This window comes from Bos mutus, chromosome 8 (genome assembly GCF_027580195.1).
Source record: "Bos mutus isolate GX-2022 chromosome 8, NWIPB_WYAK_1.1, whole genome shotgun sequence".
NCBI classification, from domain to species: Eukaryota; Metazoa; Chordata; class Mammalia; order Artiodactyla; family Bovidae; genus Bos; species Bos mutus.
In genome coordinates this window covers 26,905,998-26,931,370 of record NC_091624.1, presented here as the reverse complement: position 1 = coordinate 26,931,370, position 25,373 = coordinate 26,905,998, and the positions used below count along the sequence as shown (strand labels likewise).

The 25,373-nt window shown below is 40.5% G+C and overlaps 1 protein-coding gene across 2 annotated transcripts in view; it reads left to right on the top strand.

Moving 5' to 3' along the window:
• SPTLC1 (serine palmitoyltransferase long chain base subunit 1) overlaps positions 1-11,272 on the top strand; it is a 73,361-nt gene extending 62,089 nt beyond the window's left edge. Inside the window, exons 12-15 of one of the 2 annotated variants that reach the window (XM_005887193.3) lie at positions 1,221-1,275; positions 5,997-6,114; positions 8,199-8,272; positions 9,979-11,272. In XM_005887193.3, the coding sequence (XP_005887255.2) occupies positions 1,221-1,275; positions 5,997-6,114; positions 8,199-8,272; positions 9,979-10,072 (341 nt within the window). In that variant the 3' untranslated portion in view covers positions 10,073-11,272. Of the gene's footprint in view, positions 1-1,220; positions 1,276-5,996; positions 6,115-7,947; positions 8,166-8,198; positions 8,273-9,978 lie in introns of those variants that run through there. The other variant, XM_070375239.1, reaches the window with a different exon arrangement.
• Positions 11,273-25,373: the final 14,101 nt, after the last annotated feature.

Genomic DNA, 25,373 nt, shown 5'->3' with positions numbered 1-25,373 from the left:
AAGATGTCACAGGTTATGTTAGCCATGCTCCTGGTTTGCTTTTTTGAGAAATTGGCTGGAGGGAATTATTTCCTAGACAAAGCTCTGGCTCAGAATTAGATTATCTGGCAACCTATGGGAAGGATGATGGTGAAGAAGTTGTCCCTGCCCCCAGGGTTTTGGTATAGAGCTTCTCTCGTTTCTGGAGATGAAGCCAGAGCCACAGCAGAGCTGGCTCCTTTGGTGGGCAAAGATGCCGGAAACAGGAGGGTTACCTCTGGGCCAGTCATGGTGATTTAGTTTATTTATTTATTTTTTTGAGAAATTTGCTGAAGTATGCTAATTTTTGGTACATATAATTTTATAGCTGTTGTCTGGTTGTCCCCTCCAGCCTTTGAACCATGAGTTGGTGCCAAAGTCAAACTGGTTTACCAGCCATTAAAGCTTGCTTAATGGGCAGGTGACTCAATTTAAAATGTGATTCCAGGCTGTGATAACACCTCCTCACCAAGGGCTAAAACACAAATGCAAGAGCAGGTCTGGGTTTTGTAAAGTTTAAATTTTCTAAATTTCTAAAGTTTCAGCGTTGATTTTTTTAATTCAGAGAATCAGTAAAAGTGAACATTTCTCTGTGCATAGTCATATGCTTGCTTATCAGTAGCCCGCCACTCTCATCTCCTCCGATATTTCAGCTTGTGAAATTTCCTTAAAAGAAAGCAAAAGTATCAAGAAAGAGATCATAAACATTAACACAGTGTCTGTGTTTTCCCAAATTCTTTAGGGTCCAGAAATCAGATTTGTACCCTTTTATTCTTAGCTAGATAATTTATAGAATCTTGGTAAGAAAAAGAGCCTTTGTTTTGTTGTTGAAAACCTTCCGGATTTTGCTGAAAGTAGGGTGAGAAGGTGCCGGCTAGTATGTGCCAGAGATGAAAGTTGGGCGTCTTCAGAGGAGTTACCAGCTGTCTGTGTGTTACTAGTAGGCAGAAGGATTTGCAGCATTTGAAAGTGATGAACTGGGGACTTCCTTGGTGGTCCAGTGGTTAAGACTCTGCGCTGCCACTGCAGGGGCATGGTTTCCATCCCTGGTTGGGGAATTAAGATCGTGCATGCCACATGGCATGGCCAAAAGGAAAATTAATTAATTAAAATAAATTGATGAACTGGGTCTTTAAAAACATTTTTAGATTAGTAATACCAAATTTTCCAAATGTACTATCAAATGTATTTGTTTCATTCAGGTATTTTTGCAGTGTTGAAGGAAAAATGCAAACGAATTCATAAAGCTTTACAAGGGTGAGTTACCTTTTCAACCATCTTGAAGTTTATCTTCACCACATTCAAACAACTCATGAAAAATTTTGAATGTCACCTCTTTGGTTTTGAGTGCATTTAATTGGCTGGGTCAATTTGACTAAATTGCAGCCAAGAAACCAAAAACACAGTTCATTCAAATTTCTTTTTGTGTGAATCCAAAACATCCATTTTGCCATTGTTTTAAAGAATCATAGCTTTGTTTTTCTAAAAATGATAATAAGTTCATTAGTAAAATAATTAAAGCAGGACAAAAGATAAAGATGAAAACTAACAAATAACAGAACATTTGACCACCAGAAATAACTGATAAACATTGGAGAATCTCTGCACATCTGTAGGGATACAAGGATGTATTAGATGATGGTGGGTTCATACTGTCCATGTTACTTTTTAGAAAATTATTCTTTTATTTTAAATTACTTAAACTAGTGAAAGTGAAGTGAACCTTATGTGTATTCTGTTTATTTTTGTTTATATTAACTATACAAGAGTAGTTCTTTAAAATTTCTTGAGAATTGAGGGGGAGAGGGGAATTAAGGCTGGTGACATCCTCAGGCTCTTATAGAAAATTATCTCACCTTGCCTGTGGTGTTTCTTTTTGCCTTTCCAAGCTGAAACCTGCCTTCTCAGTCATGGAAGTCCTATCCCTATTCCCAGATATGGAATCTAGAAACTTTTCTAAAAGAAAAAGACAGTTGATAAATAAGCAGGTCACAGATGTTCCAGATACTATAGGGGCAGAAATAATTAAAGTCTGGATCTGACTTTATGATCATAGCAAAAGTTCTTGCATGATTTATGGTAGAGAGATATTGTTGTTATTGTTTCCAGTTACATTGGTTTATGAAATATTAATAAACCTGCTCAGCCCAGCACCACGGAGTCACTGTCAGCTCATGAACACATGCCTCAGATGCCCTTTATTCTGTCTAGCAGTGTTAATATGTTTAAGTCCAATCCTCCATTGTTCCCAGCTCTTTCACACTTCTCCTCTCTAAAATCCCTCACCCTTGTCTCACTCCACCCACTTTTAGCTGACAGCCCTGTCTCATGCTTTCACTTGGGAACTGCTTCATTTTCCCTCACAAACTTGTACACCTGCAGGTATCCAAGCCAGCCTTCCCTCCTGTTACAGCCAGAGAAGTGTTCCTCCATCCATCATAGCTCTTCTTTCTTAAAACCGAGTGCCTTTGATTGTCTCCTCTCCTTTCTCTGCAGTCTCTCCCATTTCCTGAGTCATTTGATTAGCTCTGCCCTGTCTTAAATTTTTCTTTCCCATGACCCCACACTCTCTTGTAGCAACTAGCCCGTTGCTCTGCTTCTCTGTGTAGTCAGTCTTTTCCCCACTGTTTAGCCTTCTCTGCATCCTCACCTCTCATGTACACTTGAAACTACTGAAACCCACCTCTGCTCCTGCACCTTACCCAGCCATGTGCCTGTCACTCAAAGGCATGACTGTATTTTTTGATGTTAAAACATCCTTGTATTCCTGAGTAAACCCCTACTTGATTATAGTATGTTTTTCTTCACTGTTAAAATTTTGAATTTTTATATCCATATCTGTGATTTAAATGGGGCTACAATCTTTGGTTCCAACAGCCTTACGTAACCTAAGAATCAGTGAAATAATTTTTCCACTGTCTTGTATTATGGAGCTACTGTGTAAGACCAGGCTTGATGATTTATTTCTTCAGAGTTGAGCAAGACTCCTCTGTCAGACTCTCTGGAGTTGGGGCCTTTGGGTTGGGCATGTAGTCTATGATTATCTTTCCTGTGTCTGTATTATTTCCTCTTTTTATTTTCTGTTTCTGTAATTTTTCCTTTTTCCAGGATTTTTGCCCAGCACATTTTTTTTAAGTTTGATTTTGTTTTCTTTGATTGATCTTTTTTTCCCCTTATTTTCCTACCTTCCTGTTTCATTGAATTTTGATTTTATTCTTTTTTTTTTTTTTTAGCTTTTTACATTTAGCTTATTGGTTTTATTATTTTCCAGTAAATGTCTTAAATATAAACATTTTCAAAGGCAGTATTTCCAACATTCAGTTCTAAGTAATTTTCTAAATCTCTTCTGATCAGAGATTTGCTGCTGTCATCTCTGAGGCTGCATTTGGGAGAGGAAGTCAATGGCCTATGCTAGTTTGAGTCCTTGCTGGAATCTTGAAGTCCTTAAATTCCGACAGATAATTATTCATGCCCAGTGCTCTCCCCACAGTAAGCACATGATAGAGACCATGTCTGAATTGTTGACTGTCCTGTCCATGGGACTTAAATCAATGCTTAGGATTTCCATTTGGTAAAAAAAAAATGGTAGATAATAAGGTCTTCAAAAAGATTTTTTAAGTATGCTGCTGCTGCTGCTAAGTTACTTCAGTTGTGTCCGACTCTGTGTGACCCCATAGACGGCAGCCACCAGGCTCCCCCGTCCCTGGGATTCTCCAGGCAAGAACACTGGAGTGGGTTGCCATTTCCTTCTCCAATGCATGAAAGTGAAAAGTGAAAGTGAAGTTGCTCAGTCGTGTCCAACTCTTAGTGACCCCATGGACTGCAGCCCACCAGGCTCCTCCATCCATGGGATTTTCCAGGCAAAGTACTGGAGTGGGGTGCCATTGCCTTCTCCGTTCAGGCTCTGAAACACAGCTTCTAAGTTTCTGAACTCGAGTTATAACTGTGTCCATTGGTTTTAGTTAAACTTTAACGCATCAGTATCCAGGCAGCCAGAAAGAGGCCATTTTGTTTCATTCCTCTCCCACCAGCTTGCTCCACCCAACATGTGAAATGAGCCCATTTGATCAAATAGGAAGCTTGATTGGGCTTTTAGGTGCCTTGTTATTAACAAGGAAAATCCAGGCCATTTTATTCATAGGAAATGCTATTTGGAAAGTAATATATTCAGTTCTCTCTGAGAGTATATGACCTAAAATAATTGATACTTCTTTGTATACAGTTTAACACATTCAAAATTCACCTAGGAAATGGGTTTTGAAAGCATATTACTTAGTTTCTACATTAGTAAACAACTGATCTATAAGGTTTCCCAGTATTCTAGAAGTCCTAGAGTCTAAGGTTCCATTCAAATCTGTAGCCTGGTTTATTGAGAGATCCTAGCATGATGTATTCGGAGAAGGCGATGGCACCCCACTCCAGTACTCTTGCCTGGAAAATCCCATGGAGGGAGGAGCCTGGTGGGCTGCAGTCCATGGGGTCTCTCAGAGTCGGACACGACTGAGCGACTTCGCTTTCACTTTTCACTTTCATGCATTGGAGAAGGAGATGGCAACCCACTCTAGTGTTCTTGCCTGGAGAATCCCAGGGACGGGGGAGCCTGGTGGGCTGCCGTCTCTGGGGTTGCATAGAGTCGAACACAACTGAAGCGACTTAGCAGCAGCAGCAGCATGGTGTATTACATGTAAAGAAAGTAGGCATAAATTAATGATGTTCAAGCCTGGCTTGAAAAGCAGGTGATCTTAGCCTTCCCACCTCACGTGCTATTTGGCACAAGTAGTCATTCAGGAAAAGCGTGGTGAGTCCTAAAAATATTTGAGGAATTGAGTATGCTACCAAGTACTTTTTGTATTCATTTTACTCTAAGGGAAAAGCAAATCTTTCCAAGTAAAGCACACTAAATGAAAGCAATCTAAAATGTTTGGCCCAGTTTCGAATAGACATGTATTACGGTTTCTGTCCCCCGAGATAGGTCAAAAATCATACCATTCCTGACTAAGTACTATGGCCTGCAGTTCTCATAACATCTATAATAATCATGTGAAAATATAGACTTTCACCTCTAAAGAAATCTCTCTTTCTCCTTGAGAAAGAGCAGGTTTCTGTACTGTTAATCCTAAGAAAGAAGAAGGTAATTGTAATTCAAGTAACACATGCACACAAGCAGGCAGCTTTACAACCTGAACGTTGCTGGTGGTCAGAGTATAAAATTTCAGTGTCAGAAGCCATTCCTGTAATTTGTGAAAAACAAGACACAAACTAAAGATAGAAAATAAGGAAGCAACATTATCAACTATAATAAGTTGTCCATGAAGAAAACAAAATAATAGAAACTGAAGGTGCTTTCCTGGAGTGGGTGATGAGGGAGGCCCTCAGGGGAGTGGCAGTGGGCCGGGACCAGGCGTGCCTGGCACCAGCAGGAGGACAGGAGAGAAGAGATGAGGAGAGGAAGCTGTAAGCCCGGGGCCCATGACCCGCGTGGGACCTGTGAGGGCCCCACTGAGGCAGGGCGGTCCCAGCCAAGCGGGGTGAGGCGTGCAGACCACCTGGTGGGAGGCTGGAGACGATGTCTGTGTTCTCTGTGAAATGTGAACCCAGGGGGACCCTCCAGCCAGTGAACCGTCTTCCCAGCCGTGCTGCAGGGTGTCCTAGACCGGGAAGCACTGCCCAGAGCATGTATTTTTACCTTGCTTTGTCAGATCTAGAATCCCATCACATGGTGTTTCCCATGAAAGTTCCAAGTTTCTGTCAATTCATTAATGCAGACTTCATATGATTATTAATACGTGAGGAACCTGAGCTTGAGGAGGACACGGAAACCCACTCCAGTATTCTTGCCTGGAGAATCCCCATGGACAGAGGAACCTGGCAGACTACAGTTCATGGGGACACACAGAGTTGAACTTGACTGAGCAACTAAGCACAAGCACAGCCTGAGCTTGGAAGGGGAATTATGCGTCTGTATGTTTCCCTTTCAGCATTCCTGGACTAAAAGTAGTGGGGGAGTCTATTTCTCCAGCATTGCACCTCCAACTGGAAGAGACCACTGGGTGTCGAGAAAGAGATGTTAAACTGCTTCAGGAAATAGTAACTCAAGTAAGTATCCAGTTATTAGGTGAATACATACATACTTGCGAATGAAAACAGACTCACTCTGCTTCCTTGTCCTGCTTGTCCTGACAGTTCCTTTCTGAGGCTCCTGCCCTGAATCTGTGCTGCCAGGCGTCAGGGTAATAGTAATGTTTCTCCACACATTATTTGTGTCATGGGATGTGGGCCTTGTCTAGGTGCCAGAGTGTCCATTCTGATCAGACTCACCTCTGTCCTCTTCTCATTCATGGCAACAGCTAGTCTTACTGCTGCTTTGTTCCAGAGGGAGACTCAGAAGAGGGCATGTGAATCAGTTGACTCCATACTGTACTTAACATAGCTTATCTTCGTAACTAAAAGAAAAAGTGAGTCTGTGGACAGTTCACAGATCTCAAAGTAGTATCTGTGGGCCTGATCGATACTGGCTGTCTCTGGGAAATCATCTAGAGAGTCGCATGAGGAGAGAACAGGCTCTGGAGCAGGGAAGAGAATACTCTGTGAAAGCTGCATCTGTAAGAAGGAAGAGGCAGTTCTTACAGTGTTTTTGCATCATCACAGCTTCCACCTTAAAAGCCTTTGTTCCTCTTTGTCTTTTCTTTTCCGTATTTGATAGAGAAAAGAAAATTATGACACAGTAGCTCTTTTTTAAGCTTTGTAGAACTGAGAGGAGGTTCTGCCAAGTTTTTGTTGAGTTGCTTGACAAAACAACTGTTTTTACAAACTGAGCTATGGTTTATAATGTTTCTTAACTAGCCAGGAAGCAGAGCCAGTCCAGATGTTTGCAGAAGGAGTTAACTTTTCCAAGTACACTTCCAGAATGTAGAATTAGCAAACGTCACTGCCTGCCGTTGTTTTCTATCTTTTCCTAGCAGAGGAAAACCTGCCTTCACAGCTGACAGAGTGGCTCCTCTTCAGGCCGATGGCTGCCACAGGCTGGCTGTGTTTGTTCTCTCTTTTATAGCACCTCTTGTTCTGATTGGGTCTTGTTGTTGTTGTTTAAATACAATTCACCTGTAAAATTCACCCTTTAAAGTATCCTGTTGAGTGGTTTTTAGTATCTTCACAGGGTTGTGCAGGCTCTGATTCGAAAACATTTCATCACCGCAAAGAGAAACTGTTATAAATCATTACCCTTGTCTGACTTTATGCTTTTTTTATTTTGATATCATTAATTTTTTAAAATTGTTGACAGATGGCTAATGTATCGGAAAACTGTTCAAAAAACGTGTGATACCAGACTTCTCTGTGCCTGGTAGCACCGTGCCCTAGTGTGCACATGGGAATCAGAGGTGTCGCTGGCATTTGAAGTGTTGGTTGCTCAGGTGTGTCCGACTCTCTGCGACCCCACGGACTGTGGCCTGCCAGGCTCTTCTGTCCATGGTATTCTCCAGGCAAAAATACTGGAGTGGGTTGCCATTTCCCTGTGAGCAATTTCTGAAGTGATTCTGCTGGCATTATTAAATCCAGCTCTTGGTTAGCCTGTAGGGCTTTGCTGGTCCTGTTTGCCCTTGTCCTAACTCTGCTTTCCCTAAAACGGTAATCCCTAGTTACCTATGGCTATTTGAATTAAGTCGGACTCAGAGCTCAGTGTCACAGTTGCGCTAGCCATGTCTCAGTGACCGAAAGCCACATGGGTCCCTGACTGCCCATGAACGGTGCAGAGTAAACACCTCCCTCATTGCAGGAGGCTCTGTAGAACAGTGTTGCTCAGGATGATTTTGTAGTTATTTTGTCTTGGTAGTTATAATTGGAATAAATGAATTAAAACTTCTATTGAGGGTGACATTTCAGTGTACCTTCCTGTTTTAATGACCAGTGTCTGTGGTCTGGGCTTTCCAGGTGGCGTTAGTGGTAAAGAACCCGCTTGCCAGCAGGAGGCAAGAGACGTGGTTTGGATCCCTAGGTAGAGAAGGTCCCCTGGAGGAGGGCACAGCAACCCACTTCAGGATTCTTGCCTGGAGAATCCCATGGACAGAGGAGCCTGGCGGGCTACAGTCTGTAGGGTCGCACAGAGTCAGACACGACTGAAGCAGCTTAGCACCCACACGCATCTTCAGTTGGGGTCACAGGTATACTCCTTTTCCGTACAGTGCATGGACAGAGGCATCGCATTGACTCAGGCACGCTACTTGGAGAAAGAAGAAAAGTACCTCCCCGCTCCGAGGTTAGTAGACTTTAAAATATGACCTGAGGCATCATTTTGTTTACCACTTTAAGCTCTTTTGAAATATATTATGTTTTGAAATTTTTTGAAAGATCATCATAGGATAAGGAAGAATATGTATCATTAAAAAAATAGTATATCACCTGTTGTTCTTAAACTAGATGTTTTCCCATTTTTAACTGAAAATCCCTCAGGACTCTAGTAAATGAAACATCTGTGATCTCGAGACTGAACTGGGACAGCCCAGGTTCCCACCGGTGACGACCTGCCACTGTGCTGTGGCAGCCGTTTCTGCCACGCGGACAGTCCTGCAGGGAAGGGCACGGTCTGGTTGGTGGTGTCATCTCACCTCTGGCCCAAGCACTGTGTGTGATACTTAATCTGACAAACATTTATTAAACTCCTAAGGAAAAACAAAGCATCAGTGGGGAAAATCGAGAGAGGGTTGAGCAGCCCTCCAGGGAAAGTACCTTGACTCATGATTTAAAATCAGTGTTCATTGAATGGGGAGGAAGGTGGGAAGGGGGTTCAGGATGGGGAACATACGTACACCCATGGCTGATTCATGTCAGTGTATGGCAAAACCACTATAATACTGTGAAGTAATTAGCCTCCAATTAAATTAATTTTTAAAAATAAATAAAATCAGTGTTCATTGAACAAAACATCCTTATTCTGCCCTTAAGCCTTTACAGGGTAGTCCAAGGAGGTAGATACCCAGAACATCGAGTGTTCAAGGTCATGACACAGGTCACAGAGGAGGAGGATATGGTTAATTCTAGCCTGGGAGGGACTCAGGCTTCCGAGAGCAGGTGATGCATAAGTTAAACCAGGAAAATTGAGTGTATCAGACAAGCTGGGGTGGGCATGAGGCCTTCCAGCAGGGAATGCAGGGTTATGGAGATCTACAGGTGCATCAGGGGAGCCCAGAGCACAGGTTTGAGAGGAACCATTGAGAGGGAGCCTGGGAAAGAGGGAGCACATGGAGTCAGAGCACCATGCAGACATGGAGCACCAGGCTGGGTTCTGGAAGGCTGTTCTGGCAGCAGCTGGAACGCACCCTGAAGATCCTGCTCTCTCTCTTCTAATCATACCATCCCGAGTTATGAGCCTGTGTTTCATGAGGACAGGGGCCACCCTAATTTTGTGCCCTCGGGACTCCAAGCCCAGCCCACCTCAGCCCATATGTGTCCAGTGGCTGATGCAGATATTTGCAGAGCAGAATAAGAGGCACAGAGGTAGTGTTGAGCTGTCAGGCTGATGTTTCTTATCTTTAGTTTCTTGAAAACTTGAAAACCTTTGCCTTGCATCAAAATATTGTAGAACTCTGTATGACTTACTGAATTAAAATTGTGAACACCACAGACTCATTAATTTGAGAAATGTTGACTTCCTGCTTTGAACCTGGTCCTGCTTGCAGTGGTAGGCTTAAAGCTCTGGCAGAGCCCCACTGCAGGGTTACCTTGACCAGATCACTGGTAGTCCGGGGAGGAACAGTCACTCCTGTTAAGTGGCAGTCAGTACTTGCAGTTCGCAGGACACAAGGTCCCTGCCACGACTGCTCAGCCCTGGCGGGGCAGTGAGAAAGCGGCTGTGGACTGTAGGCCATGTTCCAGTAGAAGAGCTTTACACACAAAAACAGATGGCCGCCGACCCTTTGTGTAGACTCTCATTGGACTGTCTTGTGTGTCCCTGTGGTTTCTCAGCATTAGGGTTGTGGTCACAGTGGAACAAACAGAAGAGGACCTGGAGAAAGCTGCGTCCACGATCAGTGAGGTGGCCCAGACCGTGCTGCTTTAGTCTGGGACCTGGTGGCCACTCCACGCACCACACTCAGGCCTCAGAATCATGGCCGAGCGAGCAGAGGGTGCCTTGCAGTTACCCGATAAGGTGTCTCTAGACGGTGTGGATGTCAACGTGTTGTGTGACCATGAGATGGATCCTGGTGACTTTTTAAAGGAAAACATCCGAAAACCCAAAATCTAATTTTTTTTTAAAGGAAAAACTAATGACAGCGTCTAACTGATCCTTAAATTGTGCTATTTAGTACTATTTGTCTAAATAATTAGACAAAATTGTCTACACCGGTAAAACTTAGAGGCACTTCAGCATATATGATACAAAATGTACTGAAGATCTAATCCAACCACATGTTTTTCAGTCTTTGTCATGTGAAGCTCAGTGGTGGCTGATATATAAAGGAACACTTTTGTGTAATTATTATAAACTTTTCATTATAATATATTTGAATCCAAGAATTTTTATATACACTATGATGTTGCACCATTTCTAACACTGAATCTTAGCATCCCTAACCAGAGAATAGTCATTATACTTCCTAAGTGAGCAATAATTTACATCAAATACTATTTTATTTTAGTATAATTGACCTTTACATTTATTCTTTGTTGATTTCTAATCTGTTTTCTGAAGAGGGTTACTGTGATCATCCCAAAATGGAAATCATGTCCTTGATATTTTAGAATATCTTGAATGTATTCTTTTCTGTATAGTGGGTTTGCCTAGGGACATATAACCATGGGGCTTTTCTAAGCTAAAGAAAATGAGACCTTTATTTCTTTTCAGCTTAATGAATTCCAGATATCTGAAAAAGATGTGAAAGCACTGAAAATACAATTTTTAATCTGTGCTTTAGCTGTTTTTTTTCTTTAGCAGACCAAGTGGGTGATATAAATGTTTGTGATATGTGCCACAAGATAGTACATAGATATTACATTATTATTCCATCTCTTGTTAAAGGGAAAAGAATAAAATTATATTGAAAATATCATTTTTATAGTATATGTTCATATTAACAAATGGTCCTCAACATCTTTTTAGATAACATATATTTTTTAATGTTTGGTTTCTATTTTGCTTGAGGTATTTTGTACATATGTGCCTTGTGATTGCTGCTGCTTTAAAAGATACAGTACTCTGGGGGATGAATCTGTTCTGTTTTGTTTTTTAATTAAATAAACCTACACTCCTGATAATCAAGTCTATTTGTATATGTAATATATTCAACAGAATGGTCTCTTAATTTTAAATTCTGCAGACCTAGGGTGGTAGTCTGTGTGTGTGAGTGTGTGTGTATGTTATGGGGGTGTTTAATTCCTTAATGCCTTTCCTCAATATATAGTATCAGAAATTTCATTGGTTCATACTGATTTAAGCCTTGGCCCCATATGACTACAAAAATACAAGGCCTGTTCTTTTTATAAGTAAATTAAGATTGTAACCTTTCAAAGTCAAAATTGCAATATCTAGATTTTTATTGCTACTTTTAAAAAATGATTGGAAGTTCCTGGAAAAAAATGATGGAGCAGCACATATTATTTAACTTCAATCCTTGAAACACATCAACATGAACCAAAAACAGCCTAAATTAAAGCTATAGAGTGACCACAATCCAGTAATACACACCACAAAAAAATACCTATTAGAAACAAAAAAATTGTATAAAACAAGTGAAACGTTGAGAAACAATATCTCAAGTCTAAAGCAGGATGCACATTGCTGTTTTAGAGACAGTGAGAGGTTCTGAAGTGCTGTCAGTTGTCCTCTGTTTAGAAAGGCAGTGACTAGGTGAGCAGCGTGGAAAGCTTTGGAGCAGATTCCCACTCAGCGGTTGCCCCCAGGGGAGGAAGAAGCCGCACACGACTGCTCCCTTTTTGTTGTCTATAGGAGACGCCAGCTCAGGAAAAGTGGGACTTTTAGTCAGGTTAGGAAAAATGGACCATAGGCCTAAATACAAAGATAAAACTACAAAACTTCTAAGAGAAAGCAGAGAAGGAAATATTTCAAATCTTTGGTTAGGCAAACATAGATATAATACCAAAAGCCATAAGCCATATAAGCCATAAAAGAAAAAAATAGGTAAATATAGGCTTCATTAATTTTTTTGTTTAATTTGTTCTTCAGAGGACAGCTTGAAAGACATGAAATAAGCCACAGATTGTGAGAAAATATTTGCCAGTCATATATAAGAAAAGATATGTATCCATAAAGAATGTAAAGAGCACAACTCCAAAATAAGAAATGAAAAAGTATGATTTTAGAATGGTGAAAGACTGGACGTTTCACCAAGAGAGACATTCAAATATCTAAACTCATGAAAATGTACTTGATCTGTCATCAGAGGAGTGCAAATTACAACTACCACGAGATACCATTACAGGCTCACTAGAATGACTGTAATCAAAAAGATAGATAATACCAAACGTCATCAAGATATGGAAAAATTGGACACCCCATGCATAGCTGGTGGAAAGGCAAAATGGTACAACTATTTTGGAAAACACTTTGGCGGCTTCAATTTAACATAAATTTGCCATGCGTGTGTGCATGCTCAGTCGCTTCGGTCATGTCCAACTCTTTCTGACCCTATGAACTGTAGCCTGCCAGGTTCCTCTGTTCATTCATTCTCCAGGCAAGAATACTGGACGCGTAGCCGTTCCCTCCTCCAGGGGATCTTCCAAACCTAGGGATCAAAGCTGCATCTCTTACATCTTCTGCATTGGCAGGCAGGTTTTTCTTTTATACTGGCACCACCTGGGAAGCACTATTCATAATGGGCATAAATCAATCCAAATGTCTGCCAGCTGATGATTGAATGAATAAACAGAAAGTGGTATATTCATAAAATGGAATACAAGTTAGCAATAAAAAGTCAAAAAATTTTTTGGAAAAAAACAGATGAAAATGACCATGAAATTATGTAATTCTATGCATATTCAATGTCCATAGAAAGCTGATATAAAAAGTTAGTGGTTGTCTGCAACTGGGGGTGAGGTTGAGATTGACTGATGAAAACTTATCAGCACAGGGGACCTTTGCAGGAGATGTTCTAAAATAGGATTGTGGTGATGGATGCATAACTCTGAATATACTAGAAAGCATTGAATCAAGGAGATCAAACCAGTCAATACTAAAGTAAATCAATCCTGAATATTCATAGGAAGGACTGTTGCTGAAACTCCAATACTTTAGCCACCTGATGCGAAGCCAACTCATTGGAAAACACCCTGATGCTGGGAAAGGTTGAGGGCAGGAGAAGTGGGCAACAGAGAATGAGATGGCTTGGTGGCATCACTAATTGAAGGGACATGAGTTTGAGCAAACTCCGGGAGTTAGTGAAGGACAGGAAAGCCTGGCGTTCTGCAGTCCATGGGGTCACAAAGAGTCGGACACAACCTAGCGACTGAACAACAGCAATACTGAATCAAGTACAAATCTGTGATAATGAATGTAATTACTAATCAATTGACTCTTCCAGTCATTTCAGCAAATGTGTTCTTATCTGTGTTGTCCCTGATGAACATCTGGAAGTCCACGACATGGATGGGGTGGCAGGTCTCAGCAGCAGAGGACAGTATGCCAAAATAGAACAGGAAGCCTCTCAAGGCTAATTTGAAAGCAGAAGAGGGTCTGGTCCTAGCTTATCTGCTCAGTAGCCATGAGTCTTTGGACAGGACCCTCCTCCTCACTGAACAAGTTCTTTATGAAATAGAGTTGGGCTGATGGACTATATTTGAATTATCTTAAATCCTCCTGCTGTCACAGTGTTTCCCAAGCCAAGCTGGAAAATTCTCTTTGGCTCCAGAGAGACCTCTGTCACTGAGAAAGAACTACCTGTGCACACTTTCCCACAGGGAATGTGACTCACACCAATCAGTATCCTATTTTGATGAAAATTCACAAGCCAGAAAACTTCGAAGATTGGGTTCCAATTCCCCTGATTGTTGCTATTTACCCTCTGAGTGATTCTGTCCCCCCAGATCCCAAGCCATCTCTCCCCTGCTTAATAGCATCCAAGAATTTCCCTGGAGGCACTCCCCATGCTGTGCATCACCTCAGGCCCCGTTTTCCTCTCACATTTATTCCACAGACTGCAACATCCGAGGAGGCCAAGGGTTCCACGCACAGTGCAGAGGGTGCCCCAGAGTCTGGACACCTAGAAGGGCCAACATCACCGCCTGCCGCCCGTGTGAGCCCGGACAGTGACCTAAACGGATTGCACCTTGTTTCTCCGTCTGTAAAATGAGAGTAACTGTGCTGCAGCCCGTAGAGCCATTGTGAGAATTGGATACGACGATACATGCAAATACTTCAAAGTGCACTTGATGTGTACTGAGTACAAAATATATGTTGTTAGGAATGATAATAATGATACAAGTTGGCAAAAAGTTTGCCTATCTTCCCGCTTACATGTTCCAGTAGGAAGTCATTCCAGAAGGACTTGGGACTCACATAACATCCAGGTCTGTGATTTTTTTTTCCTGCAACTGGTTTACAGAAGCCACTCCAAATATTGAAGATTTCCAAGAAAGGTATTTCTGCTTCCTTAATTCACATACATGGCTTAGAACCAGCTTCCTACACGTTCTGTTGAGAATCCAGATCTGGCAGTCAGTTCCAGGCCCACCCCTCATCTCCCACACAGGGACTGATAGAAACCTGAGAAAGTGCCCCACCCATCCTGGCGACTAGAGCTGAAGAGAGAAACCCTCTGTTCAAATTCCCAGTGCGTTTCTTCAGTCACTGATGGCACCAAAAGTGAAAGGCGGATAAAGTATGGTATGCTGTTTGGTTTCCCAGCTCCTCCCAGATAAGAAAGACTTGTATTTGCAACTCAGCCCTTCCTCAGCTCACAAGCCCAGAACTAGTAAGTGAAATCTGGAGGCCAGGCCTCCTAGTAGGCTGCCTCATGCAGGCAGGCCTGAGTCCTCCACCGGGATGATCAGAGATGTCTCTGAGTATCCTGACACTGCTGCTGCTGAGCTGAGCTGAGTTAGGACAGCTCCAGGGCCTCAGACCTGCAGGTGATACATCATTCTATATGGCTGTCACATCTGCCTCTTCCATATTCTTGATTTCTTTCATTCAAGTGAAGAGGAAACCCTCGTTCACCCTATGCAGTTGACACAGTCTCTGCTTGCTGCTGCTGCTGCTAAGTCACTTCATTCGTGTCCGACTCTGTGCGACCCCATAGACAGCAGCCCACCAGGCTCCCCCGTCCCTGGGATTCTCCAGGCAAGAACACTGGAGTGGGTTGCCATTTCCTTCTCTAATGCATGAAAGTGAAAAGTGAAAGTGAAGTCGCTCAGTCGTGTCCGACTCTTAGCAACCCCATGGACTGCAGCCTACCAGGCTCCTCCGTCCATGGGATTTTCCAGGCAAGAGTACTGGAGTGGGGTGCCATCGCCTTCTCCGCAGTCTCTGCTTAGAACTGAGCAATAAGGGGATTTGTGAGTGCTCGGGGCCCACTGTTCTTCCACATCTGTTTCCTGTCCCTTAGCATCTGGCTGGCCTCCTGACTCGTCTGACTCCCCAGCTTAAATGGACATGCAAAGTTCTTATTCTTCATCCCTGGGGATGAAGAACCTTGCTTTCTTGTTGTTTACATTTTTTAAATTACACAAGTGATTATATGTTCAAATTAAACATCCAAAATACAAGGAGGCACGAAGAATAAAACTTGAAAATCCTACTTCCACCCAATTCCACTGCCCAAGGGTAACTCTTTTTCAAAGTTTGTTGGAGATCCTCCAGAAACAATTACTATTTGCATATATACCTGTATTCAAGTGGATTTTTTAAAAGCACAGAACAACTGCATAGTTCTTGTTCTGACTTAAGGTAGGAATTTTTCTGTGACGGCACCTCATTCCATTTACTTTGGCAGAGTATTCTGTAGTTTGGATGTGTCACAATTTATTTGACTAGTTTTCTTTTTTAGACATTTAAATATCTTATTTTTTTCCTATGGCAAACAATGTTGAAATGAACATCCTCAGACATGTAACAATGTGCTTTTGTGGAATTTCCATGATGTGGACTTCTAGAACTGGAATCTTGAGCCCAGGAGTTTGCAAAATCTTTCTTTGTATAAATACCAGCAAATAGTTTTGTCAGGTATCTATATGACAGGTTTTCTCTTTTCTTGCTGTTCTTGTGTTATTTTTCTCTTTACAGCTGTTTCAAATTTTTATGCTATCGAATTTGCCAGTCTCTTCCATACGGCCTAGAAATTCTGGCTTGCTAAAAAGAGGTGTCCACACTCCAGAATTACAAGAAAGTTGTCCTTTCTCCTTCAAATACTTCTTCCTATGGATCCGTAGCTACTTTGTGAGCTTGTTTGTCTTGTCTTGGCCAACATCAGAACACTGCAACTGTTGTTGATTTCTGATATGTGTCCCTGTCTGGTAGAACAAGTCTCCTATCTTTCTCTAGTTCAAAATATGCTTTGACATTCTTTCACTTTTTTCTTGCAGAAGACTGTAAGATTCAGGTTACCATATTTTAAAATCAGAGTGGTTGTGTCTGCATCATACTGCCTTCAAACATGTTGATAGAGACCTTTATTGTCTGCGGTGCAAACTGCCTGGTGACATCAAATGCTCCACACAGCTATGTTAATGGAAGCCTCTTCTGAGCATGCTAGGTTAGAAGCTCTGCAGGAAAAAACTATATTTACTCATCTTTGTCCCCCCTGCCCCCTGCATCAGTGCAACCAGATCCTCATTGACACAATAAACGTTGAGTGAAGACATTCTAGAACAAGAGCAGTAAGCTCTTGGTACAGACTCATGGCATTGGCTCTTTCTCACAGGCACATACGTGCATGCATGCTAAGTCACTTCAGTTGTGTCCAGCTCTGTGACCCTATGGGCCATAGCCCACCAGGCTCCTCTGCCCATGGGATTCTCCAGGCAAGAATACTGGAGTGGATTGCCACGCCCTCTTCCAGGGGATCTTCCCGATCCAGGGATAGAACCTGAGTATCTTATGTCTCCTGCATTGGCAGGCAGGTTCTTTACCACTCGCATCACTTGGAAAGTCATAGCCATGTACAACCCTGAGCAAATAGCTTTACTCTATGATAGTTGGCTTTCTCATCAGTAGTATGGCCACAGTCTTACAGGTTCTGCCTACCTCGCAGGGGGATTCTAGAACTAAATGAGTACCATGCAGTGCCAGAGCACTAGGAAAATGAGGTAAAGTAAAACATCCTAACAAAATGAAAAGGAGAGCAGGGTGGAACGATGGGTAAAAGCTAGACAAGAAATTAAAACATTCTTCTTCAACTGTCTGCTATACTTCCCTCAGCCACCCACAAAAAACTTGAAAAGAAGTGAGAGGTATTTCTCAGGATCCTCAGAAGCTTTAGGGAGCAGCCTGAGACCTGGGGGAGTAAAACACCTCCTCCAATGATGGCTGAATCTCTGCTTCAGACATCTGACAAGGAATTCCCTGGTGGCATGATGAATAAGAATCCGCCTGCCAACACAGGGGACATGGATTCGATCCCTGGTCAAGGAAGATTCCACATGCTGTGGAGCAACTAAGCCCGTGTGCCACAACTACTGAGCCCACACTCTAGAGCCCATGAACCACAACTACTGAGCTTGCATGCCACACAGCTGAGCCCACATGCCTAGAGCCTGCGCTCTGCCACGAGAGCAACCACCACATTGAGAAGCCCATGCACCATAACTAGAGTAGCTCCCTCTCACTGCAACTGGAAAAAGCCTATGCAAAGCAACGAAGACCCAGAGCAGCTGAAAATAAATAAATATTATAAATAAATAAAACGTGACAAAATTGCACTAGTGTGTTCAGAACCCAGACCCAACAACATCCCCTCCTTTCCTTGTCCTTACCAGGAAAAAGACCCTGGAAAGGCCAGAAGGCTCTTTCTTGGCCTTCTGGTTGTCAGAAAGACCTTCTGGTTGTCAGAAATCAGACCAAGGAAAACAGTGATCCTTAACTGAAGGCTTAGAATATACCAGATTCTGTTCTAACCTCTTTTTCGTCCTCAAGGAAATCCTGTGAGGTGGGGATAATTGACTTCATGTTTTATGGTTGAGAAAGTTGAGATACAGAGATGTGGAGTGACTTGCCCATCATCACACAGCCAGAAAGAGGTAGAATCTAGATAGAATCCAGGTATTTGGGTTCCAACATCTATGCGCTCAAATCTCAAATCACACATCTTTTCATGCAAGATCACATTTTCATTGTGCTCTCTCTCTTGGTGATATGTGTCTGAGGCTCCTAAGGATCTTAGATGCCCCTTTCACTGGTACATATTTATCTCCAGAGTAAGTTGTTTGGAGTGATGTTCAGCTGATATTAATTCAAATTCAGAAGGAAAATGCTTTGGAATCTATAAAGTACTTTAGAAATAAAAGATTTAGTTTACAAATCACTGTGCTGTATACCTGAAACTAACACTATATTGTAAATCAACTAAACTTCAGTTTTAAAAATTAATTTTTGAAAAATGCTTCTGCATCCTAATTCCAGGAATCTGTGAATGTTTCAAATTATTTAGAAAAAAGGGGGGGGGGTACCTAAGTCCAATGACAGGTATCTTCAGAAGAGAGATAGGGGAGATGAGACAGAAGACACGAAGACAGAAGCAGAGATTAGAGTGATGCAGCTACAGGCCAAGGAGTACTAGGGATGACCAACAGCTGCTGGATGTTGGTGATCTTCCCCAAGGCCTCTGGAGGGAGTGCAGACCTGCCAACATCATGCTTTTGGACTCTGGCCTCCAGAACTCTGAGAGAATAAATTACCATTGTTTTATTGCCCCACCCCAAACATTTATTGGTTTGTATTTCTATATCAAAGCTTCTATAGTCGAAGCTATGGTTTTTCCAGTAGGCATGAATGGATGTGAGAGTTGGACCGTAAAGAAAGCTGAGTACCAAAGAATTGAGGCTTTGGAACTGTGGTGTTGGAGAAAACTCTTGAGAGTCTCTTAGACTGCAAGGGGATCAAACCTGTCAATCCTAAAGGAAACCAGTCCTGAATATTCATTGGAAGGACTGATGCTGAAGCTCCAATACTTTGGCCACCTGATGCGAAGAACTGACTCCTTGGAAAAGACCCTGATGCTGGGAGGGATTGAAGGCAGGAGGAGAAGGGGATGACAGAGAATGAGATGGTTGGATGGCATCACTGACTTGATGGACACAAGTTTGAGCAAGCTCTGGGAGTTGGTGATGGACAGGGAGGCCTGGCATGCTGCAGTCCATGGGGTCACAAAGAGTTGGACACGACTGAGCGACTGAACTGAACTGATTTTTATACACTCTAACTTTTGCATGTCATACCTATTCCATTTGCAATCTTAATTTTCTCTGCTCAATGTATTTTTGTGTTCTTGTAATATGCCAAAAATATCTTTAAAACATGATATATTTAATTGCTATATAAGATTTGTTAGACCTGCTTTTTATTTGTCAAACACTTATCCTTACCTAGTTAAATCCTTCTATTTTATAAACAGTATGTTGCCATCATTTTTGAAATTATTTAAAAATTTTTGTTCTTATGCAGCATTTTCAGTGTAATTATTACTGACTAGATTACTCTAAGTGAGACATTTCCTTTAACTTTTTGAAAAATATGGATGAGGCTATTTTACATTAGTTCTTTTTCTTTTAAAACTTAAAAATCAAATTATATTGAAGGATTTCCACCCCAGCTGTTCCCACCTTCAGCCACACTCTCAAGAGGCAGTCCACTTAAACCTTTTCCTCTTTATTTCTCCTAGAGAACCAAGTATTGGTCTATATATTGTTATGCCCCATTTCCTCATTCATCAGCCTTCATTAAGATCTCCTATTTTGAAAATATTCTCTACATATCTTTTCCTCATTTCTTTATTTGAATTACTACCTTCCACTTGTTTATTCTTCTAGGAGTTCTTAGTTTATGCCAAGTAATAAGCCCTTACAATTTCATGCAGTTGCATTACTGTCATCTATATCTTAGCTGACTGCATTTGTTGTAATGAAAGCTATTGATTTCTTTTTCCCTTACAGTTTGTGCTTTTGAAGTTTAGTTAAGGACTTTTCAACACTCTTAGCTCCCCACTGATTTCAGTTCTTTATTTTTCATATTTAGGTCTTTAATCCATCTGAAGGCTAACCCTGTATCAGGATTAGGTAGAAATCCAGTTTCATTTTTATTCTTCTTCATATGGTGAGATTGTCTTCCAAAATCATTCACTAAGCAATCTCTTGTTTCCCCCTTAAATTTATTTTTATACTTTATCTTATATTAAGTCTAATACAAGCAAGTGTCAGTCTTTAAGTTACTATGTTCCTTTGCTGTTTTCATGCCAATTTCACTGTCTTTATTAAATTATAGTCTTTTAACCTACCTTTATTATTTGACAGGATACATTCACCCTTTGTTTTCTCTGAAATTGAATTCACCATTCATAGGTTTTTATTCCTTCATGTATGTTTTTAAGTAAATTTAGTTGAGTTCCTCAAACTATCCAAGTGGAATTGTCTGATATTGCATTTCATTCATAGATAAATTTAGGAATCAATATCTTACACTATTGAATTGTTCTAAGAGAAAGGGATGTCTCTGTATTTATTCAGATCTTCAATCTCCTTTGAGTTTTTAAGTTTTCCCATTGAGGCATTTTTGGTGTCTTGGATAATTTCTAGATATTTTTTACTTTTGGTTATTGTAATTTGTATTTTACTTTTGTTATCTTTCTAGTCAGTTATTGCTGGTGTAGACAAAGCATTGATTTTTGTAAGTGTATCTGGAAAACTTGCTGAATCATTTGTTGGTTCTTTTGTTTTTTCAAGTAGATTATACTTTTTATTTCTTTTTCTTTTGTTATAGCATTGTCCAGGATCTCCAAAACAAGACTAAATGGTGGCAGTGGTAGTGGGCATATTTGCCTTTACTCCAAAATGAGTTGGAAAGTGTTCCCTCCCCTTCTCTTTACTAGAGAGAGTTTATAAAAATTGGTTATTAATTCCTTAAATGTTTGGAGAAATTCTCTATTTGAAAATACCTGAAACCCGGGGATTTCTTTCTCAGGAAACTGTATTACAAATTCTATTTCTTTAATGGTTATAAGACTATTCATATATCTATTTTATCTTGCTTAGTTTTACTAGGATGTGGTTTTCAAGGAATTGGTCTTCTAAGCTGTCAAATTTATGAGGATTGAGTTGTTTGTAGTATTTATTCATTATCATTTTAATGCCTGAAAGATCCACTGTGATACCCTTCTTTCATGTTGACATTGGTGATTTGTATAATCTCTTTTTATATCTTTGTCAATAAGTTTGCCAATTTTATTGATTTTTTTGACAAATGAGTTTTTGTTTCATTAATTTTCTCTCTTGCTTTTATTTTCATTGACTTCTGCTTTTTGTTTGTTTTGTTCTTTCTGTTTTCTTTTTGTTGTTGTTTTCTTTTCTTTTTCCAGTCTCTTGAGCTAGAAATTCAGATTATTGATATATTATCTTTTTCTAATGTAAAGATTTAGTGCTATAAATCTCCCCTCTCAGCCCTTCTTTAGATAAACCGTACAAACTTTGATATATTGTATTTTTATTTCATTTATACAATTTTTAATTTTATTTTTAAATTTTCTTTTGCAACTTCCTGTTTGACTCCACGGATTATTTAAAAGTGTATTAATTTCCAAGTATTTGGAAATTTCTCTGTTGTCTTTCAGTTGTTGACTTTTTATTGATTTTCTTGTGGACAGAAAACATACTCTGTATGATTTCAATTCTTTTAAATTCATTATGGTTTGTTGTATGACCTAGGAAGGACATGGTTGTCATGATGAATGTTCCATGAACACTTGAATAGAATGAGCATTCTGCTATTGTTGGGTGCAGTGTTCTATAAGTGTCAGTTAGATCCACTACGCTGATGGTCTTCTGTGTTCCTGTTGATTTTATCTCTCATAGTTCTATCAAATAGTATGAACTTCCAGATATAGAATTCATTTAGTTTTTTCCTTTTATCTCTTGCAAAGCGTTGTGCTACTAAGTTCTGGCTTGATGGTTTCAGAAATCGAGAGTCATTAATTCAGTCTTCCTGTAGAGTCAATACATCATTCCTCTCTGATTGTTTTTAAGATTTTTTTAATTAATTTTTTTGTCTCTAGTTTTTCATTATATATTTAGTTCCATATCTGTTTCACAGATCCCTGAGGCACTGTTCATTTTTTTCAGTCTCTTTTTTGTTTCATTAATACTGCATGAACTCAACTGACCTCCCTTCAGGTCCACAGATTCTAGCCACTGTCATCTCTACTCTCCTATTGAGCTTACCCTTTGAGGCTTTTTTTTTTTTTATTGGCTATTATATTTTTCAGTTCTGTAATTTTCATATGGCTGTCTTTTGTAGTTTCTATTTTTTACTGAGATTTTCTATTTTTTCATTTGTTTTAAGAGAATTCGTATTTGTTTATTGAAGCATTCTTATTACAACTTTTAAAATCCTTGTCAAATATTTCATTATTGGCATTTTTTCTCATCTCAGTATTGGAGTTTTTTTTTCCTCATTAAAAGTGTTGGTTTCCTGGTTCTCAGTGTGATGAGTGAAATTTTATTGTGTCCTAGACATTGTGGTTATTATATTAGGAGACTTTTAAGTGCTCTTTAAATCTATTTTATTAGACATTCACCCTTTCTAAGTTTAATATCGAGGTTCTAGCCTATTTTCATAGGCTATAGTCCAGTGACCATTTAGTTTTCAGAGCCCTTGGCATTCTATTCTCGTCTGCTTCATTCTTTTGGCATTTATGTGGCTCTCGCTCAGTCCCTACAGGTGCTGCCTGAAGGAGTGGAAGTTGCTTTCCTGGGGCGTGCAGAGGTGAAAGGCCACCTTCAGCCAAGGGAGGTAGAGAGACTGAAGCCACTGGGCCTGGATCTTCTCATGCCATTGGGTGGAGGGCAGAGCCATGCTAGGCTGTGCTGATGCTGCCTGCAGTGGATCAGTCTACTCACCAGTACCCAGAGGAGGGAGTGGAGAAGGGGTTCCAGTGTGGCTCTGAGGGCAATTGGAGACCTCTGACGTGCCCCTTGTGAAGTAGGAGTTAGCACCCCCCACCCCATTTTGGCTCTGTTGGGTTTCTCCTTTCTGATTCTTTGGCCAGTGCCTTTGTTTGTTTGTATGTCTATGTACATTAGTGTCCCCAGGTTTCAGGTCTCTCTGGCCCCATATGAGGCATATGAGAGATAAAGGAACTCACCACATCATCAGTCCTGAGGTCTCTAACTAGTCAACCTCTTCTTTCCAGCTTTCAGAATCCTTTATTCTTGACTGTTGGATTATTTCCAGGCTATTTAGTTTGACAGTGAGGTGGATGAGGGATAAGTGAGCCTACACTTTCTTGTTCTGGAACTGAAAATGCTATTAAAGATTTTGCACATGGAAAGCAGAATGAACCACTTAAATTGCATGGCTACAGGAGCTACTGCTGGGCCTTGGTATAGAGTGGGCATTCTGTAATCATTATTGGTTGAATGAATGAATAAATGGAGTTTTCATACTTTAATATCAATGTCCTAGAGGCATATATAAGCCAGAGCCCCATTTCCCTGAATTCTTGGACAAGTACTTCTCAAGGCTTTTAGGCTTCATCTTTCTGAGAAAAGACCATAATGAACTGGTAGCCTGAGGTAGGAGACTGCTATTTTCTAAAAGCTGATGACACTACTATATATATATATATATATATATATATATGTGTGTGTGTGTGTGTGTGTGTGTGTGTGTGTGTGTGTATATATATATATATATATATATATATATATATATTTTCACCTCAAGGAGCAATTATTGTTTTCTCTTTTCCAAAAGGAAGAAAACTTACTCTTCAGTATTCAGACAGCTTAACATAGTAAGGACTCAAAAACACCCTCTTAGCTTGAATCTTTCTTCAAGAAAAAGGTCAAGTATTTAAGATACAGAAATGTTAAAATTTTTTTAAAAATTGCTGTTAATAACACTGGATTGACATGACAGAATGTCTGCATTTTTTAAAGACATTAATTTTGAGATTTAAATGAGATTCCCTTCAGCTTATAGTCCCTTTTCTCTGTGAATATTATGATGCCTCTCAGATGTGGCTTTTAAAATAAAAGCATCTTAATGAAGCAGTAAATAGCTCTACAGTGAGGGGATCATCTGTGAGGGGTGTGCTTCACAGTGGATCACACCCACAGGTTTTGTTTTTGTAAATTTGAATTTTACTCCCCAACGGATACCCTATTTTTTGTATTCAAGAGATGAAACACATAAGGAATTCATTAAGAAATCAGGCTTTGGTGGGACAGCTTTGATTTGACACTTTTGAAATATGATCCAGGTCACAGCAGTGAATGGTGCAAACCTCTTTTTTGGCGATGGCATCTGGACTTGATTATTTTAAATTAGGTTGTGTGGCGCTGGCATCCACTCGCCTGCGAAACTGCTACTGCAGACAGCCCTTGTTCCCCAAGATGATATGGGAAATTAGATGAGTTCTGAATACTTAGAAATAAAATTTATGTTAATTATCAACTTTGTTGTTTCAGTATCCCATTTTTCTAAGCTTCTAGAATGTCACCTTTTATCTTTCATTGGTAGTGATGGTTTTCATGCCAAAGATATAATTACACCTGGAGCATTTTATTAATATTTAACTTGTACCTTCAGAGGCATAAGTGACACTAAATAGGCTCGTCAGTAAATATTTATTAAATGAATGGAAAATTACCCCCAAATAACCTACCATTAAGAACACGCGAGTGTGTTCCGGGGGGTTCGTGGGCGGCTGCGTGGCTATCTGCACACCATGTCCAACAGCTTCACTCCCTTTGCATCTTCAGTGGTCAGGAGTTCAAAAAGAGGGTGGAAAATTGGGTTTAAACCCAGTTTTCAGCAGCTCGTGTGTACAGTTTTCTGATTTCAAGAATGTTTATATTTGAAAGTTTATTTTCTCGCAATCAGAGTCTGGTTAAAGAGGGGAAAAAAGACACTTTAACATCTAAAGAGTTTACCGACTGTCCGTATTTCCTCTTTTATGTTGTTTCAGAAATAGTCACACAGCCATTTCTTAAATAATTTCATAGAAACCAAATTCCAAGTGCGTTTATGTTTCAAAGACGAGTGGGTTATTTTGATGAGCTTTCAAATTTGAAAGGCCTCTTTAACAAATATTTTGGGAAGAGATCAAGCACCGAGAAGATCTGGAATGCCGATGTTCATTTGTACGCACACATGTCAGGGTAACACAATTGTATCCCACTTACTTATTCTGCTCCCCAAG